Below are 19,706 nucleotides of genomic sequence, written 5' to 3'. Positions count from 1 at the left end.
GCACACTTATTGGCTATCAAAAGGTTTTTTTGGAAGGCTGAGGCAGGAGGATCACTAGTTCTATGCTGACCTGGGCGACAAAGTGAGCCTGTCTCAAAATAAAACAAAGGTTTTTTTTCCATCTCAATGTAACCACATTTAACAAGCAGGGAACTTCTCCCTGTATCTTATTTCACAACTAAAATCTTGATTGATGAACTGTTAAAATACTCTCTAACATTTAAGTGTCCAATGTTAGTTGTTTTCTCTTTGAATTAATTTTCATTCAATCTCATTTTTACTTTCTCAGGACTAGAGGTGTAGCTCAACGCAGAGCACTTGCTAAGCATGCACAAGACTTCAGGTTTGATGCCCAGAACTGCAAAGAGGGAAAAAGGGACTAGAGAAAGAGATTCCTCACTAAACACCATTTTTTCATTATGGGATTATCAACAACAGATATGAGGGAAGGAAGGAACTGTAGAACACAGTAAGACTGTAGTGTGGCCTGAGATGTTCCCAGTTCCTGGTCTCTCCAGACAGCAATTATACTAAAATTAAGGTGTGGCGTGACCTCAGGGCAAAGGTCACCCTGCACTCGGGGAATCCTGGGACAGGTGCTGCCTGCTATCAGAATCTACAGAAAAGCAGCATGTCCAGCAGCCCTGACAGGCAGTAAGGAATGCTCAGACAAGCTCGTATCTAATGCAGTGGACTGGAGGACTCCAAGGAGATTCTGATTGTTAAAGTAATGCACCAAATCAGGCTCAACTGGACAAGCACAGCAGAAAATAAAAAGTGGCTTTGGACAAAGCTGAGACAATATTGATTTGAAAATATTTAGAGGGGGAAAGAAAGTGGACTCGGACAGAAGAAAGATGACCTCAGAAGCTGGCCTCCAATGCAGAAACAGCAACACCTGTCCAGCTGGGTTTGGAACTGTTATGGACCAGGGACTCAACACGCATGCTGGGTGTGTGGTGACAGATGCCTTGTTTTGTTAGGTCCCAACTCGGTAAGTTGTTTGGAATGACACTCTAGGAACTCCCTAAGGGACCTCCCCACACATCAACCTGATGGATGACAACTCCTGAGAAGGACATGTGGAGAAGGGAAGGCCTCGTTTTATATGGGAGAAGGAGTAAACTGGTTTACCCAGGAGGTGAAATGGTGACTGTTTCCCAAAATGGTTACACCACATCTCATTCCATGTGCTCTGACACTGTGATGTCACTTGGACCTAAAGGTAAAGTCTACGTTCACTATGAATCTGGTTGAGCTGTGGCTGCAGCAAAGAAGCTCATGACTTCTGAGTTACAGGTGACGCAAATCCACCCAGTCTTCTCAGGGTGCTCTCACCACAGACTGTGAGGCAGCCAGGGCAGAGCGAAGGTCCCAGCCAATAGGCTGCCTCCACAATAAGACATTGCAATGAGAAGCCTTCCTGCTACTCCTGGAGCTGAGCAGATAGACATGAGGTGTCCTGCCAACCCCTGCCCACTCTGCAGACTCCTCAGAAAGATGACAATCCAGCCACAGTTTAGTGTGTAGTAGGTAATGAACAGTTGTTCCTGCCACCTTGATGAATGTAGATGAATTAAAGACTTTACTGTCCTCTAACTGCTTTCTCCAAGTCACAACAGAACTAGACTTGTTTATATACTCTACTTACCTCACCTGACTTACTCTGTACTTGGTCTTTAAAAAGACAGACTGTAATCTCGTACCTTAGGCTATCTATCTCAAAGATGCTCAGAGTTTTGTTTTTGAGACTCGGGTCCTTCTAGGCTGCTCTTGAGTTTCCATCCAAAGGATGTTCTGCCTCAGCCTCTCACACAGCTGAAACTACAGGTACATGCCAAGGTACCTGTCTTGTTTTTATTGAGTTTTACAAGAAATTTTTACTTTGCCCAGAGTATTTATTAAAAAGAGGGGGAAGCACACATTTAAAAAGGGAACGAGATTGGCAGTGCACAAAACGGCCAGAACAGACCAACGGATGATGGAACTGGGAAAAGAACCCACATCACATGGCACCGGCAATGTACACAACAGGAAAGACGCAGCCCCTTCAACACAAACGAACTGTCAGAATATCGAAGGTACCTCTTCTGGAGCACTCGTGTTGAACGGGTCCCTGATGGGAGACCCCATTCCTGGTGTAGAAGAAGTACTTCTCTCCAGGTCACTAAAGCCCTGTGCATCCAACAAGGTGGAGATGGAGCTGGAGTGGAACAGGCCCTCATACTCACCATTCTGGCCTGGAAAAGACAAAGCAGTAAGTACCCACCAATGGTGTTAACAGAAGGAGTCAGGTTGGATACAGTATTGACAGAAAAGATGTTTAAAAAAACAAACAAACCTAAATTTATTCCAAGAACCCACTGAAATTTTGTTTTAAAATTTCCAGGCTTTATAAATAATAGTTTAGCCTGCTTTGGTGACTCATACCCTTAATCCTGGCACTCAGGAGGTGGGAGCAGAAGAATCGGAAATTCAAGATCATCCTTGGCTACATAACAAGGTCAAGGCCAGCCTGGGCTACATACATGAGACCCTATCTCAAAAAAGTTTATCTATGTATGTATGTATGTATGTATGTATGTATGTATGCTTGTACCTACCGACCTATTTACCTATCTACTCTATTTAACTACCCATCTATCTACCTACATTCCTATCTATTCTAGCATGAACATCTAATTCTGGACAACAGAGTCACCATTTAAACACATTATTTCTCATCACTGCTGTGCTTTGGAAAATACACAAAAAGAAAAAGGATAAAAGAAAAAGAAAAATGACAGCTGATCCTTCAAAAGGATCCTTTTATGCCATTTTAAGCAGGAAGAGCCTAACAGAAAAAAGAAACCACATATCCATCAAAGCACTAAGTTTGAAATTTTTTTTTTAAAGATTTATTTATTTATTATGTATACAGTATTCTGCCTGCATGTGTCCCTGCAGGCCAGAAGAGGGCACCAGATCTCATTGTGGATGGTTGTGAGCCACCATGTGGTTGCTGGGAATTGAACTCAGGACCTCTGGAAGAGCAGTCAGTGCTCTTAACCGCTGAGCCATCTCTCCAGCCCAAGTTTGAAAAATTTTAACATCAGTCAAGATGTAAAGGATTAACTGTAGAACACAATGGTAGACAGTCATTTTCTTAAAAATAGAGTGATATTAAAAACTCTAATCTCTAATTCCAAATGGCAAGCTGTATACTCATCTAAAGATCTTAACAAGGCTGTAACTCCTCTTTTCTTCTTCTTCTTCTTCTTTTTTTTTTTTTTAAAGAGACTGTTTTGCTTATCTCATAGCCCAGACTGACATCAAATTCAAGGTCATCTTGACTCAGCCTCTCAAATGCTTTGATTACAGGCATGCCCAACTACACTATAATTTTTTTTTAAGATTTATTTTATTTTTATTTGAGTATGTGTGTCTGTATGCCCTGTGTGTACATATGTCCACAGAGGCCAGAAGAGGGTGTGGGATGCCTTGGAACTGGAGTTACAGGTGGTTATGGGCTGCCAGAGTGGGTGCTAAGAGCCAAAGTGCAGTCCTCTGCAAATGCTCTTAACCACTGAGCAATCTCTCCAGCCAACCATAGCTTTTAAATTGAGTTTTACTATAATTGTACCCTCACTTACTAGATTTTAAATGTTGTTAGCGTTTTGTCAGGAGTAACTAAATAACTATGTCTTAGGGAGAAATCACTTTTTATGTAACTCTCACCATAGCAGGGCATGATTTTTATGACTTGTGAAAACCTGTCCTGATTTCTAACTACTACATGGGGCTGGAAAGGTTCAGCCAGTCAAGTGGCTGCCATGTAAGCATGAGGACCCAAGTTCAGATCTCCAGTGCCCACACAAAAGTTAGGCATGGAGTGGAGAGGTGGCCTGGAGGTCAAGAACACATACTAATCATGAAGAAGACCTGGATTTGGTTTCCAGCCCCTAAGCTAGGCAGCCTGTAACCCCAGTAACCCCAGCTCCAGGGATCTGATGCCTTCTCCTGGCCTCCTCAGGCACTGGCACACATGAGGCATCCACCCATCCACCCACCCATCCACACATACAAAATAAAAATAAATCTTTAAAAGTCAGGCCTGGTGGTCTAAAGCCTTAGAGGTAGGGAGGTAAATAGGCAATCCTTGGAGCTCACTGACCAGCCAATCTAGCCAGTCTGTGAACTCCAGTGTCACGAAGAAACCCTGTCTCAGGGTGGGGCTAGTACATGGTTCAGTGGGAAATGGGACTTGCTGCTAAGACAGAGGACCTGAGTTCTGGGCCTAGAATCCTCATGGTAGAAGGAGAAAACCTGCTCTCACAAGTTATCCTTGGTTTTCCTCACAGAAAGTGGACAGCTTTATTAGTTCTTATGAAAAAAAAAGTAATGATATCCACTTCTATTGATTTGTTTGTTTATTTTGAAGGTTCTGGTTCAAAGCAGAGTTTTTTCCTTTGATTCATGAATTCATCAGAATTAAAATTTCTGAGAGTTTAGCTTAGTGGTAGAACACTTACCTAGCATGTATGAGGCAGATTCCAAGCACTAATAAATTAATTAATTTTAAAAATAAAATTTCAAATTCTTGAGTATTTCACAACTATCTCTTATGCTGGCTAGTTTTACTGTCAACTTGACACTGGCTAGAATAGTTTGGGAGGAGAAAATCTCAACTGAGAAAATGCCCCCAGATTAGGTTGTGGGCAAGCCTGTGCAGCATTTTCTGACTAGTGATTAATTGGGGAGGGCCCAGCCCATTGTGAGTGATGCCACCTCTGGGCTGGTGGTCCTGAGGGTACATAAGTAGGCAGCTGAGCAAGTCATGAGGAGCAAGCCAGTAAGCAGCACTCCTCCATGGCCTCTGCTTCAGCTCCTGCCTCCAGGTTCCTGTCCTGTCTGAGTTCCTGCTCTGACTTCTCTTTGTAGTGGACTGTGATGTGGCAGTGTAAGCTGAAAGAAGGGCTTTCCTTCCCAAGCTGCTTTTGGACATGGTATTCTGGCACAGCTAAAGAAACCCTAACTAAAATATCTCTCCAGAGACATGATTTCAGTGCTTATCATCTTCAGGATGACAACTACCTACATGTTCATAGTAAACAAGCGCTCTAACATTCTGTTTGTTTCAAATGACCCTCTGTCTTTCCACATTTGACAGCGGTCCTCTGCAGGTAAGGCAATAGAACTTCATGTTCAAAGAGGAACTCACATTCCTTGGCCTCGATTAATAGCACCATCACTTACCTGGTGACTTTAGCCACAAATGTCTACCTTTGCTAATTTATTTTCCTTTGCTTCATGCCTATCATCTAATTCAGCATATCATAACCTTAATATATCTGGTCAATTCAGATCCACTGGTCTCTGTAGTTACAATAATTGCAAGAGTCTTTTGATTGACTTCCCCTGCTCCTGATACTAGTGTTCCTCATAACACTTTTCTAGCAAAGGTCACGTTGCAAACTTGTTATTCAGCCCCTTGACCCAGGCTGGGAGTGTAGCTTAGTGGTAGAACATTTGCCTAGTATGTGCAAGGCCCTAGATCCAAGCCCTCGGACCACTAAAACAAAACAACCCTCACTGGATTCTCTGCATTTGTTTAAGAGCAGATGCCCAACCCAGCCCTACTGAGATTCCTCTCATGTCATCATGCCACACCCTCCCCACCACACAGAACTTTCAGACATACTGGTCTTTCTTCCTAAAACACCCGAAGCTCTTTGCACATACTGTAGTTTTTGCTCTAGAATGCTTTGATGGAGATACTCTTGCTGACATGGATCTACAACATACTCACCAGCCTGAGTGCTTTCCCAAAAGGACAGATGCTTAGCACTACTGTCAATAAACAGATTAGTCTCCCAATCTGGGATAATGCATATGAACTATGTAAGAAATTGAGTCTGAATATGTAAGTTCATGACTGGTTAAGTTCAAGTGGAGTAGGAAGGTTTGCAGAGATACGTTCTACTTCATTACCTTGGGCCAGAACTGCGGGGTCCTGCGTTGTCTTGTACCTGTTTAGGCACTGCCGGAGATCTTCTATTTTGCGATCCTGTAAATAACATAAATCATCACCACTACTATAGTTTTCAAATGGTAAAGGTAAGTACTGTGCATTGTTTACATTATTTGAAAAATATTTTTTGTTTGTTTGTTTGTTTTGTTTTTCGAGACAGGGTTTCTCTGCGTCGCTTTGTGCCTTTCCTGGAACTCACTCTGTAGCCCAGGTTGGCCTCAAACTCACAGAGATCCGCCTGTCTCTGCCTCCCGAGTGCTGGGATTAAAGGCGTGTGCCACCACTGCCAGGCTTGAAAAATATTTCTAAACTTTAGTAAAAGTGGCAATATCTGTATTTTTCCTATGTGTATCAGAGACATAGAGAATCTGATCTTATAGATTCTTTAACTTGCCATCTTTAAAAATAAAACTGATACAACAGCATTTAACAACAATAACAAAAAAAATCAAGAGCCAGTGAGATAGTTCAGTGGGTGGGGAGACCCAACATTAAGCCTGATGACTTATATTTGATCCCAGTGGATAAAATTCCAGAGTTCAGATCCCCAGCAACCACATAAAAGCCAGATATGGCAACTGTAACCTCAACACTTTGGGGAGTGGGGAAGAAAGATAGAACAGGATTCCCTGAGCCTGCTGGTCAGCTAGTCTAGCTCAATCAGCAAGCTCCTGGGTCACTGACTCTGTCTCTAAAAAATAAGATACAGAGAGAATAAGAAGACACCTAAAGTCAACCTGACCTTGACTTTTGGTTTTCATGTGCGTGCACATGCACGAGCGCATGCACGAGCGCGTGCATGCACACACACAGAATGAAGAGAAGAGAAAACAGAAAAGATGCGAGCATTGGAGAAAGTCGTAATAAGAAAGAAAAACTGTCTCGGGCATTTTGTAGTTTTGTACTCCTTGGAATTAGTCTTTTCTGGGAAATGTCCCTTTTTCTATTCACTAAGGGACACAGTAGAGAGTGGTCCTGGTGTCATAAGCTAAATCCAGTGGTCGTTAGGCAACCAAGATCTGTGAGGTCAGGTTGGTGTTGAGGAAGGCACTGAAAGCCAAATGTGGGTGAGGAAAACAGACCACAGCCAAGACCCCTAGTGCAAAGGCAGGGACCAGGGATGACCCATGGGCCTGGCCCATGTCTGTTCTCTGTTATTTGACCCCTCAGGAAAGCTGAGGCAATGCCAGGTGTGACAGAGCTCAGGAATGTGATGAAAGTAACTCAGTTTCATGGCAGTGCTAATGTCTTCTCTCTCCGTGGCTGTGGGCACATCTGTGAAGTTGGAACTCCACCCTGCAGAGGTCATGTCAGCCCGGAATTTCCAGACACATTATGGAATGTACTTTCTCCTCTCGTCTGCATATAAAGAACTCTGATGCTCTCGATATTTTCTAAATTCAAGTGGGGAAAGGGGGCCTCAGGATTTCCTTGGAACCGGGCTGCTGCCCTCTCTCTACTGTGTACATACAGACACAGTCACAAGTGACATCACTGAAACAGTGCATGCTGGGGCAGGAGAGACAGTCAGTGGAATCTTGTGTATGTCCCTGTGTGGCTGAAGTGGCTAAGGAATTGTATGCAACAGTCAAAATGGTGCCGCAGATCATAAACACACAGTGACATCTTGGTCTCACTCGGTACCCACAGATCATAAACCAACAGTGACATCTTAGTCTCACTTGGTACCTTTTCTTCATTTGCTGCCATCAGGGACTCCACAGCCTTTTTCATTTTCTGTACTTCAATGTCTGAAAATGATGAACATCATTAGGAGGTGCTTCAGCTAACCTGTGAGAGAAACCACATGCTCTTCTGTCCGAAAAGGTTCAAGGTAAACATGGCAATGACTCTCTTTTACGGACACTAAAAGGTGAGAATGTTCTACCTCACCCACGCAGCTGTCACCCCAAACAGACAGTGATGTGGGTAGGGGAAAGCAAGCCACCCTCTCTCAGAGAAAGAACAAGATCTCCCTTTAGACATTGAGGATGAAATGTGGGCGCAGCAGCAATGGCAGCACCAAGTCTTCTAAAAAGGAAGCCATGGGCATTGAGTGAGAGCAACGGACGGTATTCACAATGACCAAGGCAGAGGGATGGTGCTCAGTCATAACCAAGCTGGAGATGCCATGGAAAGAGCCTGAGCGGTGGTGTTTACGTGAGTAGTCATGCCCAGAAGCCAGCTGCAGTTCTACAGAAGGAAGAGTAACTTGCTTCATCCGTAAGCCTCATTTCTAACACTGCTCTAAAACAGAAATCAAGACACAACAGCCATGGGGTGCAGAATGTGACTTTCCTTAGAATCTGATAACCAAACACAAGTGTTACTTGAAAAGTGACAAGTTTCAAAGCCGGCAAAGGCCTGGCTGTGACTCCACAGATGTGCATGGTGTCTTGCCTTCTGCTCCCGTGTCACCCACACCAGAGAGCACACTTGCTGAGCTCACTTCTCTGTGTGACCTGTTGCACTATGGGGAGTGAACAGGCTGTGGGAAAACCTGTAAAATGATCTTTTCCTCCTTACTTTATGGTCTGTCTGTGCAGCCTGTGTGTGTACACCGTGAAGCAATGCAGGGCTTAGTGATGAGCCTGTGTGTGTGTGTGTACACCGTGGAGGAATGGAGGGCTTAGTGATGAGCCTGTGTGTGTATGTGTGTGTGTGTGTACACCGTGGAGGAATGGAGGGCTTAGTGATGAGCCTGTGTGTATGTGTACACCGTGGAGAAATGGAGGAGGGCTTAGTGATGAGCCTGTGTGTGTGTGTACACCGTGGAGAAATGGAGGGCTTAGTGATGAGCCTGTGTGTGTGTGTGTGTACACCGTGGAGAAATGGAGGAGGGCTTAGTGATGAGCCTGTGTGTGTGTGTGTGTGTGTGTGTGTGTGTGTGTGTGTGTACACCGTGGAGAAATGGAGGGCTTAGTGATGAGCCTCTGTGTGCACCGTGGAGGAATGGAGAGCTTAGTGATGAGCCTGTGTGTGTGTGTGTACACCGTGGAGGAATGGAGGGCTTAGTGATGAGCCTCTGTGTGCACCGTGGAGGAATGGAGGGCTTAGCGATGAGCCTCTGTGCACGGTGGAGAAATGGAGGGCTTAGTGATGAGCCTGTGTGTGTGTGTGTGTGTGTGTGTGTGTGTGTGTGTGTACACCGTGGAGGAATGGAGGGCTTAGTGATGAGCCTGTGTGTGTGTGTGTGTGTGTGTGTGTGTGTGTGTGTGTGTGTACACCGTGGAGGAATGGAGGGCTTAGTGATGAGCCTCTGTGTGTGTGTGCACCATGGAGAAATGGAGGGCTTAGTGATGGAGCCGCAGCACACGCTGAGGGACAGGAATGTTTAGACATGCAAAGAACCAAGTGGTGTGGCTGGCGGATGAGAAGCTGATGGAAACACGAAAACCTTACTTTTCTCCTTGAGCTTCTTTTTAACATTCTCATCTGCACAGGAAAACCCATCGGATTGGAAGTTAGGATACATTACAACAAAAATGCTATCTTCAAAGTCCCAGTGTTTGGTTCCCTTTTCTAAATGCTAGAACTCTAATCTCAAAAACAACCCCGACTATGAACCACTACCACATGGCTTTGGGACGGCAGCGCGGTCAGTGCAGTGCTGAGCCTGGCGAGGAACCACTGCGCACTCAGCTGATGGCGACCTCCGAACCTAAGCTCTCTGAACCTCAACCAACCATGATGTGGATTGGCCAGTGCCGCTCTGGCAGCATTTTCCAAGTGTCAGTTTGACACCTGGTCCTCCTGACTACATGCCACATCCACCTGCGCACTCAAGTGCAACATCACTGAAAAGGTCTGTCCCCGTTCAAGAAGACAAGTCCACTGATGACATAGTCAGTATCAGGATCAGACTGCACGAGGGTTCTACACCCTGTGTTTAGACCCTGAACTACGCTGGTCTTGCAGTGACAATGAGCAGTTCAGACTGGTTCCAATCCCCAATTGGGTGTGGGCAGCACTCCCCAAATACATCTCTAGCCACTACTCACTTAGTGTCCATTCTATTCTTAAATATTTTGTTGTTGTTGTTGTTGTTGTTGTTGTTGTTTTTCAAGACAGGGTTTCTCTGTGTAGATTTGGAGCTTGTCCTGGATCTCACTGTGTAGACCAGGCTGGCCTTGAACTCACAGAGCTCTGCCTGGCTCTGCCTCCTGAGTGCTGGGATTAAAGGTGTGCACCACCACCGCCCAGCTTATTATTAAACTCTTTAAAGTGGGACTGCCATTATGGTTCAGTGGCACAGCATGTGATTAGCAGATTCAATCCTAAAATTATGGCCGATTTCTGAATGTCCTATAACATTATTTTACTTATGTCACAGGAAGATATACCTACTTCTCTAAAGCTTGACAAATTGAGTTTTCTGATGGATAAGGAAATGGGTATATAATGCTACTTGTTTCCATATAAGACATGGCATGACAAAGCTCCACAAATGGAATCTGGCTGTCCAAATGAGTTAGAAATTGCTCCAGTGTCCAGCATCGTGGTTGCCATTGGACATATTTATGCAAACATGCATACATATATCACAAAGGAAGGTAAAATCTGATATAGTATTCCAGATATTATACATATTATATTTCAAGATTTTTGAAAAAATAATCAGGGTCTCCCTGTGTCATCTAGGCTGGTTTCCAACTATGATCCTTCTACTTCAGCATCCACGAGCTGGGACGGCACCTACGTGCCACTCCATCGGACCCAAACCTAAGTTTCTAAAAACACATGTCACTGGAGTTGTTTTCCTATCGTCCAATATCAGCTCCTCTCCTGTATTTCACAGGATTTGAACAGAGCAAGTGCTAGTCAGTCAGTCTTACCTCGATCAAGGATTTCGACCCCTTCTCCTTTCGTCTTGCAAACCAGCCTCTCCTGCAGCCTTTTTACTTCACATTCCTTCTCTTCCAGTTGCTCTTTTAAAGATGCCAATTCATCCTACAAAATTACAAACCCATTTTAAAACAGTAGACTATGGCCGAAGAGCAATATTTACAGAGCATATTGGCCCTTTGAGTCAATATTTAGACTATGGGAATGAGACAAAAATCTGCAAAAACTTACACACAAACACAAATTAGACAGAGGCAATGGTAAGTACTACTAATATGAGTAATTTGTAATAATTACAGTGTAATTGTTTCAAGATTGTAAGTAAATGTAAGAGGAAAAGGAAGACTAACCAGGACAGGGTATTCTCTAAAGTTCCACCTACATTAAATCAAAATGTCTCACCAAGTTAGTCAAGGAAGATGGTCAAAATTAGATACTTGTCATAAAAGCAAAAATAAAACACAAATTCAAAAAGGTTTGCTTGACTTCCTCAGCATTTCAAGGTGACACTCATGACTCAGTAGGCACAGGGAGACAATTCAGGGGAGACTGACCAGATCGTGGACTAGAGAACTCACCCTCATCACTGAATAAGGCAGACTCCTGCAGCAGCGAGGAGGAGGAGTCTAGAGGAAGAGGACTTACAGTCTTCCTTTGGAAACGGCACGCCTGTGAAAGCTGCTCAGGCCACTGACGCAACTGCTAACATTTTAAATTCCAGTTTGACTCAGAGAGTGCTAGCTGTAGCAAATTTATATTTTGCAGCTATCTGTACATGCAATGATGGAAAATCCACCCAGGAGGATAAGTTGGCCCTGTATTCCTGACTTGTGGTAAGGGTGGAGTCAAGTTCAGAAACCTTCAGTAGCCCTGCAAGAGGTGCTGGCCCCTCTCCCTGCAGGGCTTCTAAGCAGCGGCTTCTCTTCCCTGCCATAATGATGAACTCATACACACTGACCTTCCAGAAAACCTTGAAAGAGGAGAGCACGCTGTAGTTACTGACGTGGAATTCTTCCACAGGTGAGCTTAAAACAACTATTTTATTATACTTAGGGGTCAGACGGTCTAAGAAATAAGCTTATAAGCCAATACTTTTATATTTTACCTGTTCATTACTTACACTAGAGACCTCCTTGTCCTATAAATCAGGGTGTATGTATTCTTAATAAACAGGTGACACACACACACAATGAATGCACATGCTACTAAAACACCATCACAGCAAAACGACACAGGCCAGAAGGCAGCAGCCACGGGGCCCCCACCAAGTCTACTACACCTTCAGTGACTCCCATTTTTGCTCCGTCCGTTGCTTTTCATACTGCATCTGACCCACCTTGATTTTCATGCTAGAAAGTTTGGCCATTAAAGACTGGTAGAAAGACAGAGGAGTGAGAGAAAACGAGGCAGAAAAAGACAAGCTAAATAACCAAGAAAACAGTATCACTTCATAAAGGTTAGCTAATTCAGAAGAGCAGGCTGTGTCCCGTCAAATTAATCAAGCCTTGGGTTTTATTGAGAACTCTAGCATGTAAGCTCAGTGTCTCCAGCTTCAGGGAAACACAGTTCACTTGTAAGATATGTTTGTTATCATGTACTAGTTAGAAAACATTTTTTTTTTATAATATTGCTCACAGAATGGCAGACCATGTTTAAAAAAATTTTTTTCAGAAAGAAACTTACTTTAGTTGACTTAAGTTTTTTCTCATACTGAAGTCTTTCACTGTCCATTTCACTGACTTTTAACCTCAAATCATTAATCTCTTGTATTAGCCCCTGTCAAAAAAAAAATTAGAAAAGGGTATATAAGCACAGTTATCAAAGGAGTAGCCAGGAAGCCCTAAGCCAGCAACAGCTCCTCAGATATGAGTTGTGAGAACCAGTCCTAACAAAGGGAGATTCAGTGAAATTTATTCCTAACAGTCAAAGCACATTTCCACTAAAACACTAACTTAAGTTTCCAGGACCTCGGCCCCAAGTGCCGGGCTTATGAAAACAAATGTAGCCCTGACTCTGACCAGGAAAATGCTGCTCATGGAATCCTTGGACCAAGTGCCCATCATAATGCTAGAAGGTTGTGGGACCTTGAAGAGGTTGGGCCTGCAGGGTGAACCTTTACCCATTAGACGCATGTCCCAGAGGGGATTGTGGGACCCTGGCGCCTTCCCTTCTTTTCTGTTTTCTGTCCTGAGGTAAGTAGTTTTTCTCTGCCATGCACTTCATGATAAAGCTGGCTCAAAGGCAATGGAGCCCACTGATCATGGACTAAAATCTTCAACTGTCTCTTTATAAGCCATCTTGGGTATCTGTCCAGTGGTGATGAACTAAGATCTCCAACCACCTCCTTCGAAGCCATCTTGGGTATCTGCCCACTGATGATGGACTAAGATCTTCAACCATCTCCTTATAAGCCATCTTGGATATCTGTCTGTCCCAGTGGTGTGTCTTGTTTCCTTTCTGTTGCTGTGATAAAATGCTCTGACCAAAAGCAGCTTCAGGGAAGAAAAGGGTTTATTGGGCTTACACTTCCAGATCACAGTCTATCACTGAGGGAAACAGGGTGGGAAGTCAAGTCTGGGACCTGGAGGCAGGAACCAGATGAATGCTACCTGCTGGCTCCTTCACTGGCTCACTCACCTGGATCATGCACACTTAGCTTTCTTATACAGCCCAGGAGATGGAGGCCCCCACAGTGGGCTGGGCCTGTCTACATCAATTAAGACAAGCAAGACGATTCCTCACAGACATGTCCACAGACCAACCGGACAGAGACAAATGACTCAACTGGACTGTTGACTAGTGATTCTAGGCTGTGTCAAGTTGACAGTCAGTGCTCACGAGGACTAACTCACAAAGGCAGTTTAACACCCAACTCAAAGCCACTTAGCGCCCATTACATATTCAAACCATCTATGGCCCCCACCTCCATCACACACACCTGAGATTTTCTCTGGTGTAGTCATTTACCTTAAGACCCTTTTCTGTGACACATCAGTAGTTAGTTGAAGATTTCTATAATTATTTGCCCAGTCTACAAAAATACAGACTCAAATTTATACTAAGAATCTCAACCTGAAGGTAGATGAAGGCCTTCTATGTGTGTGTATGTATTTTCACATATTCATATATCCAATACAATACAATAATGTTATTTTATATGTGCAAAATTTAAAAAATCCAAATGATTCATAACAATATAATATAATTTAACACCATTTCTACTGTCACTTTAAAATATGCTTTTAAAATTGGCCCAAATGTTCTGAATTCAAATTTAAAGAGTCAGTCTCCCTCATTTGTTCATGTTCCCTGCACAGAATCAGGAGCAGTCCCCTTCCCTTGGTCTTTTAGACTTTGTTACTGTTGACAGGCATCTTTGAACTCCCAGCAGCACTGCTGCCACTTCCTTTAGTGGTGACCGCAAAGACGAAGAAATAACCACAGAACACTGAACTATATCCTGGGGTCATTTCCTTTTCTTTTTTTTTCTAAGAAAAACTATCCAAGCTAGGCAGTGGTGGAACACGCCTTTAATTCTAGCACTCAGGAAGCAGAGGCCAGCCTAGTCTACAGAGCAAGTTCCAGGACAGCCAGGACTACAGAGAAACCCTGTCTCGGAAAAAAAAAAAAAAAAAAAAAAAAAAAGAAAGAAAAAGAAAAAGAAAAAGAAAAAGAAAAAGAAAAACCGTCCAATTGTTTTCAGTGGTAATACATTAAATATGAATCTAAAATTCCAACATGGGAGGAGTTAGATATGCCCATGACAAGTCCGGCTGGAAAATATGGCACTATATCCTTAAGGTTATATATGTATGTGTGTCTGTGTGTCTGTGTCTGTGTCTGTGTCCGTGTCCGTGTCCGTGTCCGTGTCCGTGTCCGTGTCCGTGTGTGTGTGTGTGTGTGTGTGTGTGTGTGTGTGTGTGTGTGTACATATACACATTATTCAATTAGCTTATAAATTCAGGTTCCTTTCAGAGCTCTACATTTCGGCCATCTGTGCTAATACCAGCAGGGGGCGCTGAATGAGCCAACCATCTCCCACTAACAAGTTCCAGGGCAGGCAAGCCCTAAATCTTCAAGGTTTAACGACTTGAATGCACTATTTTTTGGAAATGCATATAAGTGTTCCTTACTTCAACATTTTCTTAGAAACTAATATCCAAACTCTCTAAAATTCTCAAATAGTGTTAAGAGATTTGGGATTGCAGAAATAACTAGGTAAACGTTTTATTTTTAAGGAAACATTAAGTGAGAACATGTACATATTCCATTCTATTTCAACCTTTGAAGACTATTTTTATATAAAATCATAATTATCAAACACTCTGTAATCTGCCCTGTGAATATGTGTACTCCATATCACATATTGTATTATTATCAATAGTGTAGATTATTTCATAGAAAATGATCAGGGATTGTGTTTCTTAGAAGTGTGTTCATGGTGTCACTTGGAATCTGAATGAGAACATGTGAAAAGAATGGAAACGGGGAGAAACCAGGTACGATACAAAACACGATGTAGGTGCTGTTCTGAGATCCTACCAAAAAGGTCAAAAACACCTGCTGTGGTGATATATTGTGTACCCTAATAAACTTTGCCTGAAGATCAGAGAACAGAACAAGCCACTAGATCAAACATAGAGTCCAGGCAGTGGTGGCACATACCTTTAATCCTAGCAATCAGGAGGCAGAGATCTGTCTGGATCTCTGTGAGTTCAAAGCCACCCTGGACTACATGAGATTGACTCAGTCTAGGAGAGAAACAGAGGCAGGCAGTGGTGGCACATGCCTTTAATCCCAGTACTGGGAAGCACACATGCCCAGGAAGTGATGGCTGGGCGGAGAAAGGTATATAAGGCATGAGGAGACAGGAACCAGAGGCCTATTGGCAGAAGCATCCTTTCAGCTAGAGGCTTTTTCCGGCTGAAGCCTTTTCAGCGGAGGAAGCTCATTCCGTTAGGGGCCTATCGCCTGAGGCTTTTTAAGCTGAGGAGTCCCAGAGGTTTGTTCCTTTGTCTCTCTCTGATCTTTCAGCATTTACCCCAATATCTGACTCTGGGTTTTTTGTTAAGACAGTTTAGGAATTCGTGTTACAACCTGCTGCAGTTTAGTTCCCCTGACTGCTTAACCTCACACCCAGATTAAACTAAGCACAGTGCATAAGGTAAGACTTCACCTAACCTTTGCCTACACGGTGTAGACAGCCTCCTCAGCTCCCCTCCTACCTTCCCTCCAGCCTCCTAGCTCTACCATGGAACAATCCATCTGCAGTCCAGCCACTACTTAAGTTCAGCAGTGACTGTGATGACAGGATGAGGTTAACAGATTCTTATAGAAAGCACTGAAGTAAAGCCAGGCAGTGGTGGAGCACGCCTTTAATCCCAGCACTCGGGAGGCAAGACAGGCGGCTCTCTGAATTCAAGGCCAGCCCGGTCTACATAGAGAAACATTGTCTTGAAAAGGAAAACGAAACAACAGCAGCAAAAAGCATTAAAATAAGACTTTTAAGAGACTGGGTCATGATCCTGACTTAAGATGCTCAGTCTTGATTAAGGTGGAATGTGCTCTTCAAAGTGGCTGACAAGCAATTTTAAGGTTAGAACATGAATCAAGATGGTTATTTCTTTTTGCCACAAAGGAAGTAAACAACCAAGGCTTTCCATTGTAATTAGATTTTGGATGGGGAACTTTATTTTGGAAATCACAGTGGCATAAGTTACATCATCTTGAGCCTGACGTCACATGGTATTGAAAACACTGGGTCAATGTGCAAATATTTGACATTTTTGAAGGGAGAGAAAAGTAAACAACCCTCCTCTCTCTCCTTCCTGGTACTTATTTTCTGACCCAGGACGCTGCCCCATACCCTTAATCAAGAAACAAAACAAAAGAGGCAGAGGGCGGTGATCCCTAAGAAGGGATTTCTGCAGCTAGATTCACTTTTCATTCCACTTCACTTCATTTGTGGTGTCGGGGACAGAACACAGGGCCTTGCACACGCCGGAAAAGGATCTTGCCCTCGGCTACATACTCAGCCCTATGCTTCATCCTAAATGAAGATCTGAAAGGGACAGATGCCCTCCGCCTCTCCCCAAATTAGAACACCCAGATTAACAGTTAGATGAGAGAAGAAACAGTGAAGTGTCTTTAGCCACAAGTACTTTAAAGACTGATTTCGTGTGTGTGTGTGTGTGTGTGTGTGTGTGTGTGTGTGTGTGTGTGTGTCTACAGTGATTTTGAGCCACCTGTTGTGGGTGCTGGGAACCTCTGCAAGAACAACAAGTGCTCTTAACTGCGGAGCTGCTGTACCACTCCCCCACAAGTACTTCTCAGTGTTGAATTCACCCTAAATTTCATAAAAGTACAGAGAATGTTAGTTAATTGGAGTGACTTGTATGTGGAACATACTAAAAGTTAAGAGCCAAATAAAGCAGTCTCCAACTGCTGAGACTCTGTGAATGGATAGCACAAGGTTTCTATACATGAACAAATCCCGTAGGACACAGTCAAGGACAACCGGTGAAACCATGGATTAGATACATTATTTCAGAGGAAGAAAACCAGTGTGGTCCTGTCAGTCCAGGTCGCCACGAATACCTTGTAGTCAAAACTAGTTCTACAGAACATTTCAAACAAAATCTCTTAAACAAAAAAACTGCAACTAGCATTTAGTGAAGAAATTACAATGTGGTTAAGGTTTATTCCAAGTTCTTTTTTTATTTATTGTCTTTATTCTTTTGAGACAAGGGTTTCATGGTGTCCAGTCTACTCTCTGACTATGTCATGGAGGCTGGCTCTGAACCCCTGATCTTCTGCTTCCATCTCTCAAGTGCTGGGATTACAGGCCCATGCCACCAGGGCTGGCTTATTCTGTTTTTTGGAGTGGTGCTGAGGATAAAACCCAGGGTCTAGTGAGCCCTGATCATGACATCTATCATTGGGCTACACTCCCAAACCTAAAATTTCTTAAAAGGAAGCAGGATGAGAGCATATTATAACTAGCTACCCTCCCTTCACACCTCCAGGAATTTCAGCTTTGTCTTGGGTATGTGTGCACACAGGCTAAGAAGGGAAGGAGGAGGAGATTATGCATATTACTCACCTCTGTGTCTCTGAACCTGTCTTCATAATCCAGTCTGTCTTTCTCAACAGCTGTCAGTTTCAACTTCAAGTTAGAGACCTCTGCCATGAGCTCCAGCTTCTGTGTTTCTAAGGAGGTCCTACTCAGAAGCTCCTGTTAGAATTTCAGATCAATATTCACAAGTCGTTTTATTATAAATTTATGCCGTGACTGCAAAGCAGCAATGGTTAAGTGTGGTCTGTGGGTGAAAATAACGGCCACATAACAGCCACACACCACACTGCTGAGGACCACACGCTCTAGTGACCCTCTTCTGAACAGGATTAAATACATCATCACGTTGTCAAAAGATGCATCTTTCCTTACACTCTCAAGCCTGATGACAACATGGCTGTACACAGTGCGTGCTATGTGCTGGGACGAGGAACACACTCATAAGTGGTTCAGTCCCGGCAACAACCTTAGGAGGTAAAAAAGCTTATCAGCCACATTGATCAGGGTTTCTAGGGACCTGGAAACCGAGGGACAGAGAGGTCACAAGCCTGTGGAGTAATGCAGGCAGGCAAGGGCAGCAGACAGACATTCAACAGAAGCAGTTTTGTTTCCATGTGATCCATGTATAACTCTGTCCACTGTATCACAAGGCTTCTCATCTATAAACCCTGTGTGCACACATGAATGCATGTGTGTGGGGTTTTTTTTCTTTGCCTAAAAACAAATCCCATGTAGTGTTTTATCATCTCATGGTTGAGAGCTGGAAATAATATGAATGCAAAAGATGAATTTACAGTTCCTGTAACACTGTATTCTACTCTAATTGTATAACTTTGTATGTCTCTGTGTGTTTAGACTCTGCTACTAGACTTTAAATGCACCAGTCTGTGGGATTCTGGAATTTACTGCTGCAGACACCAGACAGGAATGTTGCACCTCAACTAAAACAGTTCAGCAGGCCCCTCCCTCACTAGCTTTGGCCCATACCTGCTGCAGCATTTCCTCAGTGGCGTTCAGCTTCTCTCTGTGCTCTTCAAGACAAAACTCCAGATCTCGAATCTTCTCTCCCTGAGCCTCCACTTGGTCTGTCAACACACTCACCTATCAATTTAAAGCAAAAGACCGCAGTGAGTTCGAAAGGCTTTGGGTCCCACAGCATGCTTCATTCTAACTGGAACAAAGACAGACCACCCATCATTCAGGGTAGCTTAAAACATCCCAGACTTAACAAGATGACAGTGATCCTGCCCTCTGTTATTTATATTTGTTTCGTGTGGATCAAACCCAGGGCCTTGGGCATGCTAGGTAGGCACTGTACCACTGAGCAACATCTGCAGCCCTATGTTGCCTTGTGACTTAAGGATTCTTATTCAATTTAGGAGGAACTTAGTTCTGATCCAAGATAAGCAATACTTTCCATATTAAAATCATTTCAGTTATAGAGTATATAGAGAAAATTTGATTTCTAAGGCAGTGGTGAAGAACTAGTAGGGCAATGGAGGAAACTCGGTCCAAATTTGAAACAGACGTTAAGGACCACTCAGATCTCATACATCAATAATAAAAGAAGCAAACATGAATAAAGAACTCAAATTCTACGGCTCGTTCAAGATCAACATGGTCCCAAATTTGTTCAAAGCCAGGGTGTGGCGAAGAGTGGTACACTGTTTCCAACATGTATAGGACTCTGAGTTCAGTTCCCAGAACCACAAAAAAAAAAAAAAAAGAAAAAGCCAGAATGCACCACAACACACTCAAATGTCCCAAGAAACAGTG

The 19,706-nt window shown here is 43.5% G+C and overlaps 1 protein-coding gene across 8 annotated transcripts in view; it reads right to left on the bottom strand.

The window, feature by feature from the left end:
• Positions 1-19,706, bottom strand: part of Ppfibp1 (PPFIA binding protein 1) — a 155,364-nt gene that overhangs the window by 25,740 nt on the left and 109,918 nt on the right. For 5 of the 8 annotated variants that reach the window (XM_059256379.1, XM_059256382.1, XM_059256381.1 and 2 more), the window contains 8 exons: positions 18,918-19,031; positions 17,958-18,089; positions 12,539-12,631; positions 10,846-10,960; positions 9,413-9,445; positions 7,700-7,761; positions 5,971-6,046; positions 2,086-2,240 (listed from right to left, as the gene is read on the bottom strand). In XM_059256379.1, coding sequence (XP_059112362.1) covers positions 2,086-2,240; positions 5,971-6,046; positions 7,700-7,761; positions 9,413-9,445; positions 10,846-10,960; positions 12,539-12,631; positions 17,958-18,089; positions 18,918-19,031 — 780 coding nt within the window. The remainder of the gene's footprint in view (positions 1-2,085; positions 2,241-5,970; positions 6,047-7,699; positions 7,762-9,412; positions 9,446-10,845; positions 10,961-12,538; positions 12,632-17,957; positions 18,090-18,917; positions 19,032-19,706) is intronic. The other 3 variants (XM_059256384.1, XM_059256386.1, XM_059256387.1) reach the window with 1 other exon arrangement.

The sequence above is a fragment of the Peromyscus eremicus genome, chromosome 3 (genome assembly GCF_949786415.1).
Source record: "Peromyscus eremicus chromosome 3, PerEre_H2_v1, whole genome shotgun sequence".
NCBI lineage: Eukaryota > Metazoa > Chordata > Mammalia > Rodentia > Cricetidae > Peromyscus > Peromyscus eremicus.
Note: the sequence above shows the minus strand (reverse complement) of the source record. Positions and strands in the feature narration are given on the sequence as shown.